At 44.1% G+C, this 23,587-nt stretch overlaps 3 protein-coding genes across 3 annotated transcripts; 1 reads left to right on the top strand and 2 right to left on the bottom strand.

The window, feature by feature from the left end:
- Positions 1-1,023: 1,023 nt before the first annotated feature.
- LOC308419138 (histone H4) lies at positions 1,024-1,465 on the bottom strand. Its single transcript, XM_080914726.1, has one exon. The coding sequence runs from the start codon at positions 1,451-1,453 to the stop codon at positions 1,142-1,144; it is 312 nt and encodes a 103-aa protein (XP_080770852.1). The 5' UTR covers positions 1,454-1,465; the 3' UTR covers positions 1,024-1,141.
- Positions 1,466-5,060: 3,595 nt separating this feature from the next.
- On the top strand, positions 5,061-5,761 carry H2AJ (H2A.J histone). Its single transcript, XM_080914570.1, has one exon. It carries the CDS (start codon positions 5,311-5,313, stop codon positions 5,698-5,700), a length of 390 nt encoding a protein of 129 aa, XP_080770696.1. The 5' UTR covers positions 5,061-5,310; the 3' UTR covers positions 5,701-5,761.
- Positions 5,762-10,115: 4,354 nt separating this feature from the next.
- On the bottom strand, positions 10,116-23,139 carry WBP11 (WW domain binding protein 11). The gene is made up of 12 exons (XM_080914865.1): positions 23,003-23,139; positions 21,211-21,312; positions 20,711-20,742; positions 19,329-19,422; positions 18,303-18,499; positions 17,341-17,474; positions 16,962-17,161; positions 16,393-16,584; positions 14,007-14,108; positions 12,737-13,030; positions 12,083-12,265; positions 10,116-11,095 (listed from the first exon to the last, which is right to left on the bottom strand). The coding sequence occupies exons 2-12, from the start codon at positions 21,272-21,274 to the stop codon at positions 10,662-10,664; spliced, it is 1,926 nt and encodes a 641-aa protein (XP_080770991.1). The 5' UTR covers positions 21,275-21,312; positions 23,003-23,139; the 3' UTR covers positions 10,116-10,661.
- Positions 23,140-23,587: the final 448 nt, after the last annotated feature.

Here is a 23,587-nt window from a genome sequence, read left to right as displayed (position 1 = left end):
GAAAACGAGTTCACTAGACTAATGACCTCTGTGTCCGTGTTATGTGTGCTGAGACTCTAGAAGTGAAATGTCAGCCAACTTGTAGAGGAGACTCTGGCAAAAAAAAAAAAAAAAAAAAAAAAAAAAAAAAAAAAAAAAAAAAAAAAAAAAACAGTGGCACATAAGATGAAGTTGTGCAAAATCGCAGAGCCGAGTTCAAACCCAGGCTCCAATTTTTAATCTTTCGTTATCGCATCCACAGCTGTAGTCATTAATAACACTTAAACCTGCTGAAAGATGGCACCAAGTACCAGGCACACAGAAAGCATTCATCGCGAGATAACCCTATCTAATGAAATGCCACGTTCCTGCTCCGGGAACTGTAGGAATGTCTCCTAATCCTTCAGCCAGGGAGACCAGTGAACATCAGATATGAAAAACTAGATCTGAAAAACAGAATTACTTTTTTTTTGTAACGTGTACGGAGAGTAGGTAACTTGACCTGAGTCCAGGGGTCTAAGGAAGCCAATGGCTAACCCATATGGAAGCGGAGAATCGAATTCAAGTCCTTTGAAGGAGCAGCAAGGGCTTATCTACTCGGAAGATTTAGACTTTTTAAAAACGACCTAGTCTCTGGAAGCTGAAACAGGATCACAGAGAGGCTTATAAAAGCCTGAACTAAACGAACAAAAAGGCCTGAATGCTCTCCTTGCCTCCAAATCCATGGCCTTAGGACAGAGAAAAACCAAATTTATGCTACAGAACTGAATTTATTATAGGGTTCCAAAATTCCAGTTTTCTTTCAGGTCCACCACGTCTCTATAGGAACGCGAGTATTCAACTTTCCTCCCTTGAAAAGCATCCTGCAGAGGTTGCACCTTATTACATAGTGGGACCCTCCCAGACAGTCACACACAGCAAGCATTCTGAGGAAGTCCCACTATATGGGCGGAGTCAGAACGCCGGCCATCCAATGAGAAAGCCAAACCAGGAAGCTTAATTTGCATACGAGACAAAGCATGCAAATTAAATACATTTGGCGCGCTAAACCTTAGTGCAAGTATCCGCAGCTCCTTTTTGGTGTTTTGGGGGCCCTTAAAAGGGCCTTTGTGGGTGGGGAAGCAGACCAAGGGCCAAGACTTAGGCGCAGGACCGGGACCGCTCAGCCGCCGAAGCCGTAGAGAGTGCGGCCCTGGCGCTTGAGCGCGTAAACCACGTCCATAGCCGTGACCGTCTTGCGCTTGGCGTGCTCGGTGTACGTGACGGCATCGCGGATCACGTTTTCAAGGAAAACCTTGAGGACGCCGCGAGTCTCCTCGTAGATGAGACCCGAGATGCGCTTGACGCCGCCACGACGAGCCAAACGGCGGATTGCGGGCTTGGTAATGCCCTGGATGTTGTCGCGGAGGACCTTGCGGTGGCGCTTGGCGCCGCCTTTCCCCAGACCTTTGCCGCCTTTCCCGCGTCCCGACATCTCTGCAGATATGAAGATACAGAAACAAGAGAAATCTACGCTGACCTGCCTCCAAGCAAGAGCTTATATTTCCTGGGAGCGGACCTGATTGAAACCAGGAAGGAGTGGGTGGAGCTCTAGGCTCCACCCCCTGGCTCTTTGTACTCTCCTGGCTACCAAGACCCAGAAAAAAAAGCCCTTTTGAGTTCCCTCTCCAATTTTCTGAAACACTAGCAGATTGGAAAGTTTAAAAAAATATAAGGTAACTATTTTCTTTTTTGCTCAAATAAAAACAGTGTAGCGCTGATTCGGTATTTTCTAAGCAGCATGCTTGTTCTTACACCAAAGCAGTTTACATTTTGGGTGTGAGTCTTGAGGGGATGAGAGAAGTGTTTTAGTGCCTTTCTTTTGTGAGCACGGTAAGAAAATTATTTTACTTCCCACTTCGCTTCCTGTTTGGTTTCAACTGTTGGTGCAGTGTATGGATTTTTCTGCCTCTCCTGCCTTGCAAACACATTGGTATTTGCTTTTCAGCCAACTGTTCCTATAGTTCCTTAGATGAACTATTGTAACTTGTCATTTAGATCCAAGGTTCTGACTGCTTGTGTTAAAAGAGACCTGGTGACTTACATCAGTAATTAAGGCTCTGTGGAGGCCGAGGCAGGAGGATTGCCATTGGCTGGAGGCCAGCCTAGGGTAGACAATCTAAAATACATTTCCCCTCTTCCTCGTTCAAATGACTTGTAAGGTAGCTGAAGTCAGAAGCACTGCTCTGAATAACAGGACTGTCCTGAAGTTTATTTCATTTTTTTTTTTTTTTGCGTTTTATATTGTCATTTGTTTTTTATCCAGTCACCCCCTTTTTCCCCCTTGCAACTTTATATTTTTTTTTTAAAGAGAGATACATGTACAGATTTTAAAGAGCATTTTGGAATAAAACTATATGAATATATTTTGTTTGATTCATTTTTAAAGACAGCAGGACTTAACGGAGGGTTCACAATACTTTCCCAGGTAAAACTGAGCATGTTGAGGATTAGGTGTTTTAGTAAATTGTTGGTCTGTAGTCTTAAAGATAAACCTTTCCAGCAGGAAATCTCTCCTAAGGTTTTATATTTATATATGCTTTTAAGTTATAGAACTTTACAATTTTCATTAGTTCCATGACTCAGACAGAATTTCCCTTGTTCCTTCTCTTAGAGATTAGTTGATCTCTAGGATAGCTGGAGGGAGGAAAAGCCTGAATCATTAGATTTCATGTCATGATTTTAAATCCTTTGCTCTTCAGAATTCTTACCACAGTGAGGGACAAAGCTGTAGCCAGAATGCTCTTTCAAAGTTGTGTAACCATGTGTCAAGCAAACAAAAAACGATATATATATATGTAGAGAGAGAGAAAGAGAGAGCAATGGAAGAGAGCTTTCCGTGATATAAACACACATTTAAGATGGTTTACAGAGTCATTCTAGAAGGTTCTTTCCTAAATCTGCACCAGAGGTTTCCATACACATTGACTTAATATAGATAACCTATGGAATACTTAGGAACATTATATAGTGTAGGAGAGTCAGCTGTTAGGTGGTAAAGCCAAGACTTTGAGGAAGTTGGCTCCAAGATAACCTCGTTGATGGTGGCAATATTTTTCTAAGATCCAAAGGGGTGTATGGGAGACCCCCGCTCCTGGTCAGCTCAACACTATGCTAGGCAATAAAGATGTTCACAGATAGAAGTAAATGGGTTGGTTTCTCTTTGTGTGTTTAATATTTTGTATCTTGGGACAGAATCCTATGTAGCTCAGGCTGGTGGGGACTCTCTGTAGCTAAGGGCAACCTTGACCCTCCTGTCCACACCTTTATACCAAGATCAGTCAGACCCCACTACACTTGCTTCAGTGAAGGTTATTTCAATGAAATCAAATGGCAATTAGACTGAGAGGGTAAATTTATGATCTTTTAATTAAATAGATACAAAAACTACATGACATTTAATCAGCGTTTGCCATCACCTAGTTGTGTAATTTCAGAAATGTGGTAAACTGAAGTACCTGAGTGACCCAGTGGGAGAAAAAAAATCTTTATTTTGTTTCAAGTGCCGAGTGCCTATAATCTGACTATATAAGAACAAGCTGAGGCATTCCTCCTCCAGTGTCTGAGCCCACAGTGATCTAAAGTCTTGATGGAGCAGGCAAGCAGAGGCAAAGGGTCCTCACCTCTGGAATCCACTGGGTCTTCTCTGGCTCATATGTAGCCCTAGAGCCCAGTAATGTTAATGTTTGACCTAGGGGATTAGTCTATGCCATCCATACAGACACCATTCGTGCCTAGTCTGTGAGTCCCTGAGAAGGAAGGGACTGTCCCTGTGAGCAGCAACAGTGTCCACGGACCAGTGGTACAGGTAGGGCAGGCAAAAGAACCAGCTTTTGTCCCAGGCTGGTGGTTGCAAACAACTTTAAGCCCAGCATTAGGAAGGCAGATGGATCTCTGAGTTCAAGGCCAGCCTGGTCTACATATGAGTTCCAGGGCTACACAAAGAAAGTCTCAAGAAAACAAAAACAAGCAGAAAATTCACAAAGTCTCTTTTTTGCAGTCAGCGCTCCAGATGGGTGTGTAAAGAAAGGAAAGGGTGATGTGCTTTGTTCTTGGTGGGCAGAATTTGTGCAGTGATCTATAGTTGAACGGCAGGACTGGGACACTCACAAGCACAGACCCTGGAGTCATTTAATTATCGATTTTGATGTGTCGTCCTACTCCCACACATTGGAGACTAATTTGCATGAGTACAGTATTACGGTATGATAGGACAGAGGTGCTCTTCTCCTGGAGTTTTGTTTTGGATTGTTTCCAGGTAGCTTTTCTCTTAGCCAGGGCTCAATTCAAGTTCTCCATCCTCCTGCATCAGCTGGCTTTGTAGGCAGTGAACACCACACTCAGCCTACTGTTGTGTTTTATAAAAAAAGAAAAAGAAGTCAGGGGTGTATGGTGCAGGGCTGTGGGGTGCCTTTGTGGGCTATCCCTTCCCTCTGAGGTACAAACCACAGGTCGATAGTATAGAATACAGATTATTTAGGGCATGGGTGGGGCGTTGAGGGGATAGTAGATACAGAAAGGCAGAAAGACAGGGAGGGAGGGAGAGAGAGACTGGGGTGGGGGAAGGCAGAAGAGGCTGGCCATGAATATATGGAGAGAGGGGGATAGGGGAATAGGGAGAGAAGGGACAGATGGTTAAGAGCAAGAGAAGAGTGAGAAGGGAGGCAAGGAGACCCCTTTTATAGTGAGTCAGGCACACCTGGCTGTTGCCAGGTAACTGTAGGGCGGAGCCTCGAAGAAATGTCAACATCATAACTTTTAATTTTTTGAGATAAGGTCTCACTTCCTAGCTTGGTCTATAACTCACAATGTAGCCCAAGCTATCTTTGCATTGTAATCCTAGTTCAGTTCCTCCAAGAGCAGGGATTGATGACTTGAACCAAGTATGGCTTTGCTTAACTTTTTCCCTGCCCTCCCTCCGTACCTTCCTTCTTATTAGGCTGGTCTGGATCTTGTAATAGCTACAGCTGACGTTAACCTCCGGGCAATCCTGTCTGGTCTACCCTAGTGATGGGTTTACAGATGAGAACCACTCACTTAATTCCACAGCCAGGCCGCCAATTCCAACAGGATTTAGAATGCCCGTGAACTATGTAAATTAGGACTAGAAATTCGGGCTTTTGATTGGGAAGCATCTCGCAGGGCGGGGCTTTGCATGCGTGAGCTGATTGGGAGCGGCACCTGCCTGTCACGGGCCGCAGCGGCTGTAGTTTGACCAGGTAGTTCCGGGGTGGCGCGCGGCGTCCCGGAACTGAGCGAGCCGGTGTTGGAGCTTCAGGCGCGGGGTCGAGCATGTCCGGGCGAGGCAAGCAGGGGGGTAAGGTGCGAGCCAAGGCCAAGTCGCGCTCGTCGCGCGCCGGCCTGCAGTTCCCCGTGGGCCGCGTTCACCGGCTGCTGCGAAAGGGCAACTACGCGGAGCGCGTGGGCGCGGGAGCGCCCGTGTACCTGGCGGCGGTGCTCGAGTACTTGACGGCCGAGATCCTGGAGCTGGCGGGCAACGCGGCGCGGGACAACAAGAAGACGCGCATCATCCCTCGCCACCTGCAGCTGGCCATCCGCAACGACGAGGAGCTCAACAAGCTGCTGGGCCGTGTGACCATCGCGCAGGGCGGCGTCCTGCCCAATATCCAGGCCGTGCTGCTGCCCAAGAAGACGGAGAGCCAGAAGGTGAAGAGCAAGTGAATCCGCCGGGTGTTGAGCCCGCCTCGGTCCGCAGCCAATAAAGTTGGTGAAAAGCCTGTAATCCAGAGAGCTGTGTAGTCACGGGACTGACGGGGTGTTGGGTGGGGACGAGTCCCAAACTTAAGTGGGACGCAGGCCGCCCGCGTGGCCATGTGCGAGCTGGAGGAACCCAGCAGGTGGGTTGGGAGATACCCTTGTATCACAGTGGGCAGAAGAACCGAGCCGGTGCTGGGAGCCGACTTTGCCTAACTCCCCAGTTCTTCTCAGGGAAAAGTGGTAGGGGAGGTGTTTCGAGCTGTGAACAAGAAGTTGCCTCGCTGGTCATACTTAGAAAGGTTTGGAAAAGACATGAACTTAGGATCCTTGGTGGCTGCTAGTTGTTTAAGGTAGTATTTTAAGCTGGTAGATGGTTACGTGTTCGTGATCTGAATGCCAGCCATCTTCACCTCGCACGCTTGTGCTCACGATTCTTTAAAACGAAGTAACTTGTGCAATACAGAAGTTGAGTCATGAAGTTTGCTCCCTGGATGGTGTTGCATAACAGCAGGGCCCTCAGCCTTAAGTAGTGTATGTTTAGAAGCTCTTAAAATGATTATCTTGGTGGTGCACCCCCCAGCCCAGTCCCTGCATTTGGGAAGTAGAACGACATTCGTAGGTATATGGCGAGTTTCAGGCCATTCCTCAGCTACATTAGACCATATATATATATATATATATATATATATATACACACACACACACACACTTCCCTTCGAGTTTTAGCTTAACGGTCTCTTCTTCATTAATTCTGGAAATCGGCCTGATTTTACTTAAAACCAAACCCGACTTTTAGGGATGGCTGTTAACTTTCCTGGAATCTGGTTTCTTTTCTCAACTGTAGAGTTGTGTGGTGGTAAGGAAGGGAAGGGTCTTGTGAGTTAACTCGGAGAGAGATGAACACCAGGGCCTTTGAAATGGGATTCTTCGCCTGGCTGCTCTGTAACAGTCATTCTGTCCACGGGATCCACAAAACAACCCAGGGTAGGTTTTACTCTGGGTCCCCCCCCCCCCCCCCCGCGCGCCCTCCGGAGTCAGTACCCCGGTATTGGTATGATACCTATGCCACCAGCAGTGAACGAGGCCAGCTAGGTTCCACTGTCCTGAAACCCACTTTTTTTTTTTAATGGTTTCTGAAGACAAGAAAAGGACAAATAAATAATATATTACAAATTGGTGTCTGCAAGTGTTTGGTTCTCTACTGCTTGTTTTGACATTGGAATTCTTGGTGTTCATCTTGAAAGAGTACAAAGGTTTGGTAAAGAGGCAGGTTGCTCCCTCTGAGACCCGACTTCCAGTGGCATGGGCAATTTCAGGAGGTAAACTTTTCATAATACATGTTTGGAAGACTAAGATATTTTAGTACCATGTATTAGCATTAGGTGCTTACAGCTAAAAATACCATCTACAAGGACTGAGGGTTTGCCCTTGTGACTTAAGTCTAGGTAAACACGAGGTAAGATGGGAATACTGACTAACCCTGTGGGGCGCTGTTGACAGGATCAGAAACGTGACCATCCTAGTGTAGCTTGGTGAACGGTGAGTTTAATTGGGGTTCCTTATAAAAGCATACAGCAACACTGGAAGCTGTCCCATTGGGGGCAGTAGCTGTAAGTCCTGGGGAGGAGGAAGAGTGGAAAGGACCTTGTGAGTCTCTTCCCCAGTGACCATACAAAAGGGGTGACCATGGCAAAGCAGGGCCTGTGTTACAGTTCGCCTGTGGGTTATCACAGGTACTAAGAGCTGACGAGGACAGGGCTGCACAGGAGACCCCTAAGATTCACCTGTTAGAACTTGTGATATCACTTAGAGCCAATACATATGCAGTCACCCCGTCCATGAGTTCAGACTCAAACATCTGGTTTTCAAGTGCTGGTTTTGATATTGAGTCTAGTTTACTAAAGATGTGAAGCATCTGGAAGATGCTTACCAACATCATAAAGATGAGACCAAACCCATCTGTCTTTCTCAGATTCCCTGGTATTGAAAGAGCAAGATAAAAGAGAACTGCCCTATTTCCACCCAACCTTGCTACTGTTTGTTGCTCCTGAAATCCTTAGAATACTTTCAAATGCTGCTCTTCTGAGAGCTGTTGACAATTGGCAGAAAACATTCTGCAAGATCAGAAGGACCACCAACCTGTGGTCCTTGATAAAGTTCTTGAGGTTAATTTAAAGGGCTAATGTTTCATACATTTTTAAAAATATGGCCTGAAGTTAGACTTTGGATAGATTTTTAGTGCTTGGTTTTATTAGTACACTGACACCCACAGAGAATAGCAGTTCAGTGGGACGCGGTACAGTGTGGGCAGGATTTGTTTCTCTACAGAGCCAGTTCTGACATTGCATCCCAGAGAACTGGTCTGTTGAGTTGTTTCTGGAAAAAGGTTTAGCCCGTGCCATAGTTGGCACTGACGGGCATGCTAAACCCTGACTCCACAAATCCAGCAGAGACAAGGCCAAATGCTATGGTGATTAAGTGCGTAAATTTGAGAGAATCTGACTTTGGTCCTGTCCCAGTTACTTCTTCCATTGCTGAAATATCATGACCAAGGCAACTTAAAGCATTTAATTGGGGCTTGCTTACACTGAATGAACCATGGTGGCTCAATGGCTGAGAGCTTATGTCTGATAAACAAAGGAGGCAGAAAGATTGGGCCTGGCATGGGTGAGGCTTCAAAACCCAGAGTGACACATCTCCAGCAAGTTCACACCTAATCCTTCCCAGAAACACTTTGGCCAACCAAAGGCCAAGGATTTTAAATACCAGAACCTATGAGAGCGGTTGTAATTCAAACCACCAAAGGTTCAGATTGTTCCAGCCACCTGAATTTTAAGGTCATTCAAAGCTATCAGGTGGGATTCTGTGGCTTGAAGAGACAGGAAGAGCTGAAGGAAGCTCAGAGACTAAGGAAGCTGAGGGAACTGGCAAGACTCGGGAGTCTTTATATGAACTGTAAAGGCCAGTAAGCAGCACCCCTCTGTGGCTTCAGTGCCTGTCCTATCTTCCCTGCAGGATGGACTGTGAGCTACAGGACAAATAAATCTCTTCTTCAAGTTGCTTTTGGCCTTGGTGTTTACCCCAGCAATGGAAAGCAAACTAGGACACCACTGACCACGCTACTCTTGAGTAACATCAAAAAATTCCTAATCCATTGGCTCACCAAGATGGAAGTAGATTCGATCCTTCCTTGGACCTGCTGTTTCTGCGTTGGCTAGAATTTGCATCTCCAGGTCAAGGCTGGTAATGTAAGCGAGAACACTGAATTTCCCCTGTAGAAAGGTGTTCAATGACTGGTGGGGTGAGCCTGTGATCCCCATCTAATCCACTTATCCAAGCAAAGACCTGCATCTACTACAGTGGTGACGTAAGAACACTGGTAAAACCACAATTATGATTGTGACAAGAAAACAGTCAGATTTGTTGGCTATCACCCTCCTTTCCTTCAGATGGAATTGATATATTCAATGTTAGCCTTTATGACTACAATTGTCACCTAAAACTAGCAACACATTTGGGAATGTTTTGATAATCAAAAGCATTTTTCAGTAGCAGAGAGCTCTCCCAAGAATATAAATTCAATCAAGAATAATAAAATAATAAGACTCAGAACAAATTGTGCAGAGCAATTCTGTTTATGCAGAATGTACTACAGATGCCAGTTGGATAATGTAGTTATCTCCTTTGTATGAAAATGATCAAATGGATAATTTAAACTCCAAACCAAATAGTATGGTGTTTTTTAAGGATGTCTTAATCTGTCAGAACAGAACCAGACATACAAAATCTGAAATCCATCCGAGAGAACTCTGAGAAAACATTAGCCTTGGCATGCCACAGCACCTTTCAGCACATCCTTAATGCTCTAGGCTGTGCATGATGCAGTGGCCTTGTATAACAAACACAATGCACAAATGACGGAACGTGTCACAGCAGCCACAGCAAGCTGAATCAGCATCTTGAAACCGAGCACAGAGAGGAACTGGAGAAGGGAGTCTTTTAAAATCTCAAAGCCAGGACATACTTCATCTGACAGACAGACAGACAGACACTCAAGCTTCCCCAAATAGCACCACCAAGTGGGAAAAACATGTCCAAGTATATGAGCTTTGAGAACTTTCTCACACAAATCACCTCCACAGCTCTAAATGTTCTTTGGAGACCCCCATCTGAGCAGTCAAAGTGGACACTGCATACCTCTGAATTTCTGGAAGAAATTCTTCCTCTTTATCCCTTTAGATGTCAAAGTTACCTCTTACATTTCTAATAAAATCCATTCTCATTCCACATGAAAAATGGCAGTTCCTGACAACCAACTCTACATGTTTCTGCCCACCGGCCAGATGAACTGCTACACATCACCATGGACACAGACGGTATCTTGGTGTGGAACATTTTATTTCTCCAAGAAACACTCAGAGTTTAGCTTGTGGGAAATAACTTTAATCCCAGAATTGCATATTTTCTTCTCACATATCCTGCTTTGAATTAGGAAATGATATTGTCATCCATTTCACTACAAGGAAAATATTATAAAATATTTACAGGAAAATACTAAAAATAACTCAGAACACAAAAGTTAAGATGAAATAAACTTTTTTCCTCCAGAATTCTCTACTCCAGTGCCCAAGGCACACGAGTCAAAACAAGTAACTAAGACCTCGCTGACAGAATTCCCAAAATAGGGGAGGAGAGGGAGGGGACGGTGGGGCCAAGGAACAGGGTCAGCTGCAGTGGCTCCCGTCCTGGTCTATTGTAAGGAAACACCTTGTGTGGGGGATCCCAGCAGGCAAACAGGAGGCTCCTGGAACTGGACTTGGAAAATACCTGCCAGTGGACGTTGCTCCTCACTCTAAGGTTAACAAGAGCCTCTTGTTCCACAAACCAGTCCGCTGAACAGAAGCCTGTCCTGGCAGGAGAATCTGTCACAGCAGCCCTTCCATCTCTTTCATAAATGCTTCATAAACATCGTCCTTAGTTTGTACTGAGACAGGGACTGAAGGACCAGATCTGGGGGCTGCTTTGGCAACGGGCACAGCAGAGTCATCCTCCAACCTTCTTTGGGGAACAGCAGTAGCCCCCTTGTTCTCTCGCCGCACCCTCAGTGCAGTGGGCACAAACCGTGTGACCTCAGCCTTGGGATTAGTGATCTGGGGCTTGGCACTGATGGTCGCTGTGGCTTTCTTCTCAATGGTGGCTGCACTTGCGTCATCCGCCTTCGGTCGCTGAATGAGGCTGGGTGGGGCACTTAACACCCCTGGGTTGGGCAAGGGAGCTGGTGGGAAAAGGCCAGGTGGGGCAGGTCCAAGAGGAGGCACCAGGGGTGGGCGCATCATGCCAGGACGAGGAGGAGGGATACCTAAAGGAAGAGGCAGAGAATGAGTGTAAGAATTAATGACACTTAACTGCCACTAAGGATGTTAAACATAGGCTAAAATTTTTTTAAGCAAGTTATTTACAGGAGTTAAGTTGAACTCACGCAGCCTGCTATGTGAAAGGCAGGAAGATATTCTGATAGGAAGAAACATGATACTGTGGAGTTACATTCACCTTTAGTGTGATTACTGAACTCACAAGGTTTTCTTCTTCCAAATACTGTCCTAGTTGAAAAATGTAACAGCACACACAATGCCAACTGGGTGGCCGACACAATTTTCTATGTGGAAGTTCCAGGTCGATACCCTGGCTGTCTAGTGTGTCTTATTAAGGTCAAGGGTGGTCCATCCCTGAGTACTAGTTAGTTTCTACCACCATCACAAAGGGCACAGGGAATGATTTTGTCCTGCTCATTAACTGGAAATGGACAGAGACTATGACTGGTCTTTTCAGAGTTTACAAACTTCTGACAGCTTCAACATGTATATATCCCACATCAGATTGTAGTTTCTTCAAAAGCCACTTAAAGTATATAATATAAAGTACCAAACTGCATCAAATCTAAACTGATTACCTAAACTCCACATACCACCAAGACAGAGAAAAAGCCTCAGCTGTGGTGTTTCAAAGGGCAATCTTCAGATTCACTGGTTCACCATACTGAATAGAACCTGACCATACCAAACGCCCATTTTGACAGTTATAGGACTAATGTGGGCAACAGTCAGAGAGGAGGGAACCTCCCTTCTGATTTAACTTGAAGATGGTAAGTGTGTAGATTCATGGGGCACAACTGTGCCTCAGCAAGTCTTCTCAGACAGAACCCTCTCACTGTTGATGGCTTGAAGAGTGGAAAGCAATGTAAAGGCTAAAGAGCACACTTTCATGCAGACGCACCGCAAGATGTTCTGAGTCCCCTAGAGCACACAGGCCACAGCTAGCTATTGCCACAGAAACTGAAAAACTTTACCTGGAGGTGCAGGAGGAGGTAGCCTTGGTGGCGGTCCTCGAGGAGGGGGCCCAGGAGGCAGACCTGGAGGTGGGCCTGGGGGAGGGCCAGGAGGTCGGCCTGGTGGAGGTCCTGGAGGTAAAAGTCGTGGTAAAGGCCCTCGGATTCCTGGCATTCCCGGTGGTCTCAGGAATGGAGGAGCCCCTGAAAGGAGAATAAACAATGTCAGTCAAATAACTGGTATAAAAGCAACTCCCATAATCATTTTATTCAGGAGACTACATTTAAATAAATCCATTCAACACATATTTGAGCTCTATAAAAAGGGTATCAGATTTGTTATAGATTGATCCATTTAGGTCCCAGCTGTAATAGTTAAGATGGTATTAAGCAACACCAATGCAGAACTGGGCTAGTCTGTCACAATAAAGTACTAAAGAAAGTACAATTATGTTCAAGTGTTCAGCTTACAAAAATCAGAAATAAAAGACCCTTAAAAAGAGGTGACTATAAGAACTCCAAGCTACAGTGCTCACACAATATAAAGGTTTCATCCCCACATTGAGAAGCTTCAACAGAAAACATCAGTACTGATAACACATGCTCTTCTGAAGGAATGACTTCACTCTGGCTTGGCTAAAACCAAGCACTTACTCCTCACTATGGGGTGCTTACCTGGAGGTGGCCCAGGAGGAAGGCCTGTAGGTGGTCCAGGAGGCCGCAGGGGTGGGGCAGGTGGTGGTCCAAGAGGTGGTGGTCCTGGCATGGGAGGTGCTTGTATCTGAGAAGCAGGAACAGACTGTGGAGGAGCCTGCTGCTGTGAGGAGGCAGCAGACGTGCCATCAGAGTGGGAATCTTCTTTATGCTGCTTCTGAGATTGCTTTTCTGCTTCAGAATCATCAGAATCGTCGTCATCCTCCTCCTCTGAAAATTCCTCCACTTCCCGTCCTTCTTCGGGGATTTCCTGACCTGAAAAAAAAAAAAAAGTAAGATAGCTGATTTCTGTTTTACAGCTGGAAGAACAGCACTGGCCAAGAGTATACTAGAGCTGGGTGTGGTGGAACATGCCTTAATCCAGCACTTGGGACATAGGAGCAGAATGACTTCTGACTTTCACAGTCAGCTTTGTCTACAGAGTAAGTTCCAGGACAGCCAGGGTTACAGATAAACCCTGTCTCCCAAAAAAGTAAATGTATAAAAGAAGAAAATGGGGCTGGAGAGAAGGCTCAGTGGTTAAGAGCACTGACTGCTCTTCCGGAGGTCCTGAGTTCAAATCCCAGCAACCACATGGTGATTCACAACCATCTGTAATGAGGCCTGATGCCCTCTTCTGGTGTGTCTGAAGACAGCTACAGTGTACTTATATGTACACTGTATAAAATCTTTAAAAAAGAAAATCTCCCACCAACACTACTAGGAGGCAATTTCTCAAGTCTCCAAAGATGAGGTTGTTTAAAAAAAAAAGAAAACAAAAATGTCTTCTTAAAAGCCAACAATCCAACTCTTCCTCCTGAAGAATATACAACAACCAAGTAGTATTCTGTTCATCTGTCACTAGTATAGCAGTATAATGGGCCAGGCTGTCAGAACAAGACAGACTTAGAATTAAATAGCATTCAGGGCTGCAAGGTGGCTTGCTAGTGAGTCAGACAACCACAGCTCAATTCCCGGGACCCATCAGTAGTCACAGAACACCTGACTCCCACAAGTCGTCCTCCAGACACCAGCTCTACTACAGATGCTGCACAGCCTCTCCCAGAACTAGTTCTTTCAACAGCACTAGCACCCTAACTCTGGGCACCCTACCATATGGCTCCACACCGAAAGTTTCACAGAATGAAGATTCATGGCTTATTCCCGAGCTGCTGACTATAAATGGAAGGCTGTGTGCTAAGGAAGTCTTCCTTATGCAAGTGTTAGAGATTCATTCCTCCTTGCTTCTAACCTGCCATTCGAAGCATCATGGCTTGAAGTGGAGTCAGCTCCTTCATGTTCTTCTTCTTCTTCCTTGATTTCCCAGGCATATCAGCAAATCGGACACTCAGACCTAAACAGTCAAGGAAGGATGAAATGGAAAAGAATCATCAAAATGTTGTAAAAACGGTCACTATAAAGCAGAAGCTAAAATACTATCAATGACTAACCCATTATTTGACAGAAGACAAACGTAGAGACATATTAATCAATGCCTTGCTAATTGGTGGCATATAAAATATACTACATTTATATTTATGTTTTGAAAATGTTAGGATACTTAAGAAATATATAAACTGAATTGGAGAATTTGATTTTAAGTGCCAAACATAAAAGCTGAAACAGTGTGTCTTAAAGCAACAATTTTCTCTAACAATTCATCCATTAAGTCACAGAAAAGATGAAAGCTGACCAGCTCATGAACCCAGCATACCCTATTAACCAACATAAATATAAGATATCTGAGTCCAGCAGTGTTAAGAAAATCCATCATAAGCTAGCAAGGTGCACCAGTATCCAATGGTTTATACCAGAAAATTAGTAATCTAGTTATGACAAAGGGCCCATAAAAGGTGGAAAAATCTTAGTAATACCCTAACAGGTGCTTAAAGATTATGATTAATCCCCAACACCACTTCCACCACAAAATCCTTCAGTAAGCCAGAACTAGAAAGACTTTATACCCTGATAGCCTTCCAACCAGGTATTGTCAGACACTGCACTTGTGATCTGGTGTTAGCCATTTTTCCCTTAAGAAAAGGAATGTGGGCCAAGCTCTAGTTTATCTTGAACTTTTACTGCCCAGAGAAATGCTTGGATATGGTGAAAGCAGTATTAGCTGAGATGTATGGTGGGACAGCCACTTGAGGTACATGCACACTGATGAACGTACAGGCCTTTATCACAATGCTCAGTAGGAAGAAGCAGGTAGATTTCAGTCAGTTCAAGGCCAGGCTGGTTTACACAGTAAGTCCTATGCTAACCAGGAGACCGTGTTCCAGCCCCCCCCCCCCCCCCCCCCCGGCAGCCACAGAATAAAGACAGGTTGCAGGCTTTTTTGATAAGCTTCTCATCTATAATCATGATGAAGGAACAATCTAGCTCTGAGGAATCTAGTATCTTGTAGGCAGACTGGTTGTGGTACAAACACACACAATTTTTAAAAGGATAAAGTAGGATAGGGATCTGCTGATCTTATAAATCCAAAATACAGTATATAGATCCCACCTTGGAGACCACAGCTACAGTCCCCTAAGAAGCCGGCAGCTACTAGGTTTTGACACACTCAGTGTGTGCTTTGCACTGCTTAGTACCCAAACACAGTGCTTAAAATTTTTGTGAAAAAACATAACATACGGTGTGCACACAACTGGGGACACAGCAGAACCCAATGTATTTAGCATACATCAAGTTTTAGATTGACTCCCCAGCACCACACACACAAAATCTTTCTGAAAGGTGCATCATCGCTGACCCATGAAGAATGGTTTCTTTTACATGCAGTCAGTGTGCTGAACAGGTAGGTGCTTTTCATGTCACCAAGGCTAATGAACGTTTTAAAAGAACAAAATAGGCATATGATTATGAATACAAATATAGTACATACATGTATAAAACACACCTTTATACATATACAAACTATGTAATTATACATTTTAGTGTAATATATATGCATATATATTTATAAATATAATCAAAAGTATGTATGAATTACAAAGATCACCCTAGTTTATGAAGGACACCATGAATAATAGAAAATCTAAAGTGTCCAGTGTAGATATTTAAATAGGCTTATTTTAAGAACATGGATATTCTTCCATTCATATCGCATGCTCACAACAGAACACGCTAGCAATTTCCTGGAGCTAAGTGCTGTTTGCCTCAAAGTGGAATCTCTTGCATAACTTTAGAAACATGTTTTATTTCCTCACAAACGTCTGTAAGAATCATACATCAAAACCTTCCAAACTATCAAGACAATGGCCAGGTATGGTGGCTTATATTTTAACTCCACAACGTGGGAGGCTGAGGCAGGAGGATAACTGTGAGTTTGAGGCCAGCCTAATTAACAGTGACTGATACCTGTCTCAAAACCAAGCCAAACCAAACCAGGATTAAAAGCTGGTCCTGAGCAGGTGAGCTGGCTCAGGAGGTAAAGATACCACCAAACCTAATTCCCAAAACATACGCAGTGGACTGAGAAAACCAACTGTGACTGTCACATCTATGGTCTCGCACGCTCGCACGCACGGGATCTCTCCCTCTCTAATGGTAATAAGCCACAGTAAGAAAGCCAGGATTTCTGCACTGGCCTCAGCTGTGTTAATCTGCACCCCAGCACGTCAACCTGCACACACCTGACTTCTTCTCCTCAGCGTTGTCACGCTCACTGTCGTCACGGTGCCCAAACTCATCCCCATCACTCTCCGCATCAGATCTGTCAGTGTCACTGTCCTCAGTACTGTCATCGTGCTTATCCTGATCCATGTCCTCAGGATAGCCGTCGTCTTCACTGGTGCTGGACATGTCATCATCATGACCCCGCTGAGCTGATGACAAAAGGAACACATGGCATGGTTGGCCTTCATGCTATTTTAGCTCAACATAACTTGTAAAAAATAATTCTGTAGGCAATGCCAGCCATCATGAATTATGATTTTTGTAAGAAATGCAAACACTTCTTTCTTAGAAACAATTGCGTAGAGCCTCACGCACCTGTTTTACAGGAGCTGTAGCAACATCTCTATCGAAGCAGGGTACTTTCATCAGGCAGATCTGATGAATTAGCCATGGGGATACAGAGCAGGAAGTGCACAGTATCCACACAAGCTTCCTATGTTCTCCATGTGGTGAACATGTTAAATAGGGCCAACATGGAAACCACACTGAGAAGGACCCCAGAGGAAAACTCCCTGCCCCTTCATACCGAGCTCCGGACTGTACAGCATGTCATCATCTCGCCTCCGAGGGGGAAGATCAAGAGCAAAGCCCACTTTACGGCCGTACATCTGCAGAACCTGAGGAGGAGGAGGGCCAGGGGGAGGGCCAGGAGGTTTTCTGCCAGGGGGCAGACGTGGAACACCATGTCCCAGGAGAGGAAGAATGGAAACTGCTCGAGTTGGAGGCCTGTGAAGGAAAGCACAGTGTCAGCTACTCCACAGTACACAGTGATAACTTTGGATTCTCCTTAGAAAGCATTTTCAAGGCTGTCCTGTCATGTCTAATCACAGCCATGGCACCGTGTGTTTCTGCAGTACTGGCCGCGGAACGTCAGCTTACCCTGCCTTTCTAGAAGGCTCCCTTACCCATATGCTGACGTTTTCTTCAGGATGGAGGGTGGCTGGGCACCAGGAAGAGGAATGTCCTGGATCAAGATGTTGGAAGGGGCATGCGGCATGTCTGGCAAGGGGATGCTCTCTACTTCCACGTGCTGAGCGTTCTGAAACACAGAGACCCGGCTGTACAGCTCTGATCCAAACTCAACTCCTACAACTCATGTCTCTGAATTTTCCAACTAACACTAAGACCATGAAAAAAGGCTGAAAGCCTCAAGCCTACACTTGAAAATTAAAAAGGAAAAATTATTTTCTTAAGAATTCAAATACTTTTTCCTATAATCCCTATCATCAGCTGATTCTTTTTGAAGATGATTTAAAACAGTTGCAGTTTTAAAGAAACCCAACTGTTCAGAGTAGCAGGACTACTCCCTGAGACAGTAACACACATCAACTCACAATATATGTCCTCTAAAACTCACCCACCTTTCTTGAAGTCTGCTTTGTGTTGGTGGAAACACATCATCTATTTTACAAAAACACCACTTCATTTGGGTTTTTGATCTTCTGCCATGGTAAAGGAAAATTTACAACAAACTATAAAAACAGTGGAGATAGCCCAGTCCTTGACTAACTCCTAGCACCGTACCAGGCGGTCAGTGTTTGCCTGTCTCGAGGTGTACCTCCATGAGCAGTAACAGCAAAAGAAGCAACATTGGTTTGAGCCTCATCCATGCTCCTGAACAGTCTCCTATCCCAGTACAGGATCAAGGGTATTCACCAGCACGTCTACCTCACACTCAGACTAATTCTTACCATGTGTTGTTTCTATTATCAACAGATTGTTCTAAAAAACAAATATTCTTAGTAAATATACATATATTTTTTTCACAAATTCACAAATATACTGTGAAAAATACATTGATTAATTATCCGTGATCCTGCTAAGGACATCTGGGCAAACATCCCGGCCTCTCTCAAGGACAGCTCACCTTGACGGCATCGAAGTACTGGCTCAGCTGAGCTCTCTTCTGTTCATACTCCACTTCCAGCTTTCTCAGTTCTTTGTAAATATCTGGGTTTTCTTTTTCGTAAAGCCGTAGAATTCGCTCAAAGGTTTCACGCAGCTTTTTACGCTTGTCTTTCAGTACTTTCTCATTCAATTGTGGCTGTTGCACTGGGTTAAACTCTAGGAGAAAAGCAGATTATGAAACTGTAAATGAAGAGCCATCATAAAAACCTCCTTCCTGACTAGATCCAGATCCCACACTTCATTTCTGAGTCCTAAGGGAATAACCTCCCAGTCCCGCTCATCACATCCACCAGAAGTGTCAATCAAGGGTAACTTCCCACAACTGTGCTAACAGGCAAAGGCCTTGTCTCCCACGCCACTACCTGCACACATTCCTTCCAGTTCACACCTCAAGCTGTTCACTAGTACTGTGCTGGAGAACACAGCACAGCCCTCAAGAGCTTTCTAATTTTCTCCTGGAGACAGCTTTATTTAGGGATGTCTCAATCATGGAAGCCAAGATATACTTTTCTATTTTAAATAGTTTGAATGAAAACTAGGCCCCTAGTGATTTAGGGTTTTTTTCTTTTTATTGAAGCACAAACAGAATTAAATTCTTCCCCCAATCTTCCTACTAACTTGATGGTTTAGACAAATCTAGCTGATACTATTACTGCATCATTCCTAGTAACAAAAATTCTTTAGAGTATGCCTTTTCTTATTCCACTAACATAAATATAAAGGGAAAATATCATTGAGTTTAAAAATTCGAAAGTGAGCTGGCCTCACAAGGTCTTTGTTATCTGATTACACTAACTACATCTAAATGACGGTGCCCTTTTCTAGAATATGGGCTCTCCCTCTCCATTTCCATAGCACTGAGATGAAAGTGGCACCCAAGGGCAGCCACCAGGTTGTTCCAATTTCTTAGCGCTGTGCTGCCTGCCTTGGTGTACAACAGACCATGGCAGCCTTTGTTAAGTCTGACCCCTTGCTACACTCTTACCCATCTCATCCAGTTTCTCCATGTCCCGGATAATCTGTTTGGGATCTTTCATTTTCAAAACTGCAGCTCGGACCATCATGCGCTGTTTTTTGTTCTAGGAAAACAAGAGTGAGGAAGACTACTGAGAAAGAAGCTGGACGTTTGGGACACTTTACCTTCACTTTGCCTCAAACAAGGATTTCAAATTTCTCCTTTATTTCTTATCACATGTTTAAACCTCCAGAAACAGGTATGAGAATTATTCTTCTCAATAATGTTTAAACTTTAGTGAAAATGATGCGCTTTAAGTATTTTTTTCAACCCAGTTACATGGTTAGTGACCACTTCACAGAAAAACTTGCTTAAAATAGGGGAAGATGATACATTAAATTAAAAAAAAAAAAACTATGCTGGACGGGGAAAATTTTGAAAGATTAAGGCCAAACAGTAAAATAAGAGCAAACCAAAAAAGATCATAAAAGGGGGTTGGGGCTGGATATGGCTCAGTGGCTAAGAGCACTCACTGACTGCGCTTCCAGAGGTCCTGAATTCAAATCCCAGCAACCAAATGGTGGCTCACAAGCATCTGTAATGGGATCTGATGCTCTCTTCTAGTGTGTCTGGAAACAGCGACAGTGTACTCACATATAAATTAAATAATTTTAAAAAGAGAGATCATGAAAGGTCCCTCAAAGCATCACAAGTGATACCAAAGGTTCACTGCGTTGACCACTCTGCCAAAACTTAATACTTCACTAGGCATACAAAGATATCCAACAACACAATTATTGGCATTCTCTCAGTAGCTTTTTACAGAGCAGTTACATTTTGGTAAATAGTAAAAATAATTACTTTCTCAAGACAGGGTCTATGTACCCCAGGCTAGCTGTCAACTCCTGATTCTTTTGCCCCAATCTCAATATACTAATTCTAGGATTATAGGCACAAACTAACACACTCAGCTTAGGAACTGCTTTGAAAAGTCATTCTAAAAATGTAATTTTACTTAACGGTATGTGTGTGTGTGTGATGTGTTTATGGGTTCTTCTGGAGATCAGCGGAGGGTGTTAGATTCCTGGGAGAGGGAATTAGAAATGGTTGTGAATCCCAACATGGATGCTGGGGGAAGAACTCAGCTCCTCTGTAAGAGCACCGTGTGCTGCTCACTCCTGAGCCATCAGTCTAGCCCCCAAAGCATTTTTAACTCATGAGGAAAGAGGATCAATAGACAATGTCATACAAGCCACCATGAGTCAAATCTCCAGAGTTATTTAAGTTCTTAAACATAGCCAATGTTCTGATTGTCATCAGCAGTATAGTATAGTATAAAGCATCCTTCCTGGCATATAATTAGAAATTTCACAAATCTCAAAACAATACACAGAATGCTTCTAAATGCATACCTTTTTCAACTCTCTTTTCCGGGCTTCCTTTCCTAAGGAGAGAGGAAGAGATTATAGAACTCAAACTTCCACCATCAACATTGCTAAGGCTAACACAGTTCTTTCTTCTGAGGCTCCCTCTGGAGCACATGGACATGTAACAGCACTGGTGGCTTTGACCCACTAGGAAAATGGAGTTTCCTTAACCCAAAATGCCAATGTTTTGTTTTCCCAGAAATAACTGAACCACAAGGAAGAAAAGAGAATCTCAACCAATGCACTTAAAAATTTATTTGTTTAAAAAAATATCTAACACAAAAAGAGTTAATTTTCCTGTTAGCCACTCAAGTTTGAGAGAAGCACGTTAAGTAACTTACATTCTCAACATTCTAACCATGAACTAATTTTAATCATGAGAGAATTCTATTTCACACAACCCACTCCACCAGTGCTGAACTGAGCCACAATGGAGTATCCTGTTAGGTCAACTCTTCTCCTTCATCCACACTAATGGCACTTACGGGCTTGGTCTGTGGGGTTCATAAACTTCCCACTCTTGGTGGAGGATGTTGATCTTCGTCCCATGTTGACAATTTATATGATTTACTTCTTTATTAAAAAGACTAGAAAAAAAGATATAAAGATTCAGTTACTCAGTATATGTAAAATGCCTCCCTTTTAAGAATTTGCATCAATTTCTAGAAAGAAACACTCCTTTGATCTTCTACTTGTAAGATTGTGCTCTTTAACTTTGAATAAAACATCCAAGAAATATGTCTTTACCTGTTTTGATCAAACAAAAGCGAATTATCTCTGCTAGTCAAGGCAGTGGCACTATCATTAAATACTCAAAAGTGTAATGCTTTCCTATGGATTTTAAAGTACTATTACTGAATAAAAGAAAAAATCAACTAGTACTTTGCACTTACAATGCCATCACTTGGAATATAGAAGGAGCCATATGAGACTATCAATATAAACCAAAATCAACTTAGAAAATGTTCTAACAATGTGATGTAAACCATGAGGACATCCTTCCCTTACATATAAGCAGAAATGAAACAGGAATGGGGATATGAATCTGGATTAAAGACAAATACATGTTCTGTACTTTCTCCCTGGATGTGTACTGTTCAACACCCCAGATGGCAAACTGCGATCCATTCAAACATATTTATTTTGATTTAATACTAAGTCAAATGATTCATGACTCTCAAGCAAAACAAAGAAAAAATGAAGCATTAGAACTCTTCAGACTTAACATTACGGTATATATTTTTTTCTTACTAGCATGACTCCTGGCGTGTGTTTTAAGGTAATTAAGAGAGGTGGTCACTGTAGGGAAATATTTCAAGGCAAGGCTTTCCTTAGTCTCATTTGTTCTCTTCCATTTCAAAAGAATGAAACTTTCAAAAATTTAACCTTGCCTATAGTAAAAACGGAACAAATGTGTCCCATTGAAAGGGTGTGACATCAGCATTCAGGCCACCCTATTAAATAAATCTACTTTCTATCTAGGTTGGGCAAGGGAAGGTCCCGAGGCAAATTTAAGATCCTATAACTGTAATTCCCTTGGCTCCTTGGTTGAGACTTTGTAAGTTGTTTTAGTTAATGTTTTTAAATCAAGCGTTCAACTGCCCGGCTTCCTGCTGTCTCTCAGGTATTTCAGAGCTGATCGGTGTCGATTATTTCATTATAAATGTTTCTTTATCAGGAAACATAAGGGGCGGGAGTTTGGGGGGAAGGGAAGGGTACTGATTATAGAGCACTAGAAAAAAAAAAGGCATGGGTACATTTTTAATCGTATCTTTAGTGTTTCTTTTTTAAAACCAGACTCAGACTCACGTTGACATCACCTCACCACACACACACAACTAACAACAAACTAGGTACGAATCAAGCAGAATTTTTGCAAGGCCACAGTGCTTTCGTCTACAAAAGGTGGGAGAAACAAGGTCAAAAGACCATGGGAACCCGGACAGCACAAGGGCAACCCGACTGGTCCGGATCCACAGAAGGAGGCCTCAACCGCAACTGCCGAAACCATAGCGACGGTTGATACTGACTCGAGCGGCGAGACGTCAACCCACCACCACCGGTCGGCGCATTCAGGTGGATCTGACCCAGTGGGCGGAATCAGCCGAGGACTCGTCGTACGCAGCGCCCCGCCATCCCCGGAACCCTGAAACCCGTGGTTCCCGCTACCCGGGCCGAGCGGAGGAAGAGCGCGGCCTCTGGGCCTTGTGTTTCTGAGAAGGCTCAGGTCCCGGGGAGGGTCGCGGGAAACGGAGCACCTAGTCCACACGCACTCACATGACTGAGAGGATAGCGGGACGGCGAGGGCGACTAGCGTGCGGTCCAGAATACTTTCTGCGAAGGGGCCTTCACCTCTGCCTCTCGGTCAATCACCCAGGTACCGCCATCTTGAAACCTCGCGCCCCTCATTCAGCTCACGTCACTTCCCGTACCCGCGGCAGCGCTCTCACAGCGTTGCCAAGGACTGGGACCATAGAATAGAAGGACTTCAGAGCCAGAGTTACTTCCGCTCAGTCAAATATCCAATTGGATAAATTTGGCCAAGAGACCCGCCTCATTCCGGAGCATGGTAGATTGACACCAATATAACCCAATAAAAATAAAACAACTGAGGAAGCTGGTAGTTGATTGGCCAACTGCTCTCGGAATCCTGACGCATTTCCGGCAGCTCATTTTCTCCAGATGCGAGGTACTGGTGTGTGTATCCTGAGTCGTCCATTGATACCGTGTTAGTTGTAGGGTGTAAGTGGATGGCTGTCCTCAGATATATCCCCATTGAAAACAAGCTACCAAAAAACACTAGGCACCAAGTGTAAAGTGCTCAGCAAACATATATAAGATGAACTGAATAATGCCTGGGAG

This window comes from Micromys minutus (genome assembly GCF_963924665.1).
Source record: "Micromys minutus genome assembly, chromosome: 3".
Classification (NCBI taxonomy): domain Eukaryota; kingdom Metazoa; phylum Chordata; class Mammalia; order Rodentia; family Muridae; genus Micromys; species Micromys minutus.
Note: the sequence above shows the minus strand (reverse complement) of the source record. Positions and strands in the feature narration are given on the sequence as shown.

Bases quoted from the DNA above. Each gene is read 5' to 3' on its own strand.
- H2AJ (XM_080914570.1), top strand. From the start codon at position 5,311: ATGTCCGGGCGAGGCAAGCAGGGGGGTAAGGTGCGAGCCAAGGCCAAG.
- WBP11 (XM_080914865.1), bottom strand. From the start codon at position 21,274: ATGGGACGAAGATCAACATCCTCCACCAAGAGTGGGAAGTTTATGAAC. The intron at 18,500-19,328 runs GTAAGAGTGTAG...CTTTTCTCCTAG, and splicing joins GGAGAAACTGGATGAGATGG to AGTTTAACCCAGTGCAACAG. The intron at 12,266-12,736 runs GTAAGCACCCCA...TTCTCCTTTCAG, and splicing joins TCCTCCTGGGCCACCTCCAG to GGGCTCCTCCATTCCTGAGA.
- LOC308419138 (XM_080914726.1), bottom strand. From the start codon at position 1,453: ATGTCGGGACGCGGGAAAGGCGGCAAAGGTCTGGGGAAAGGCGGCGCC.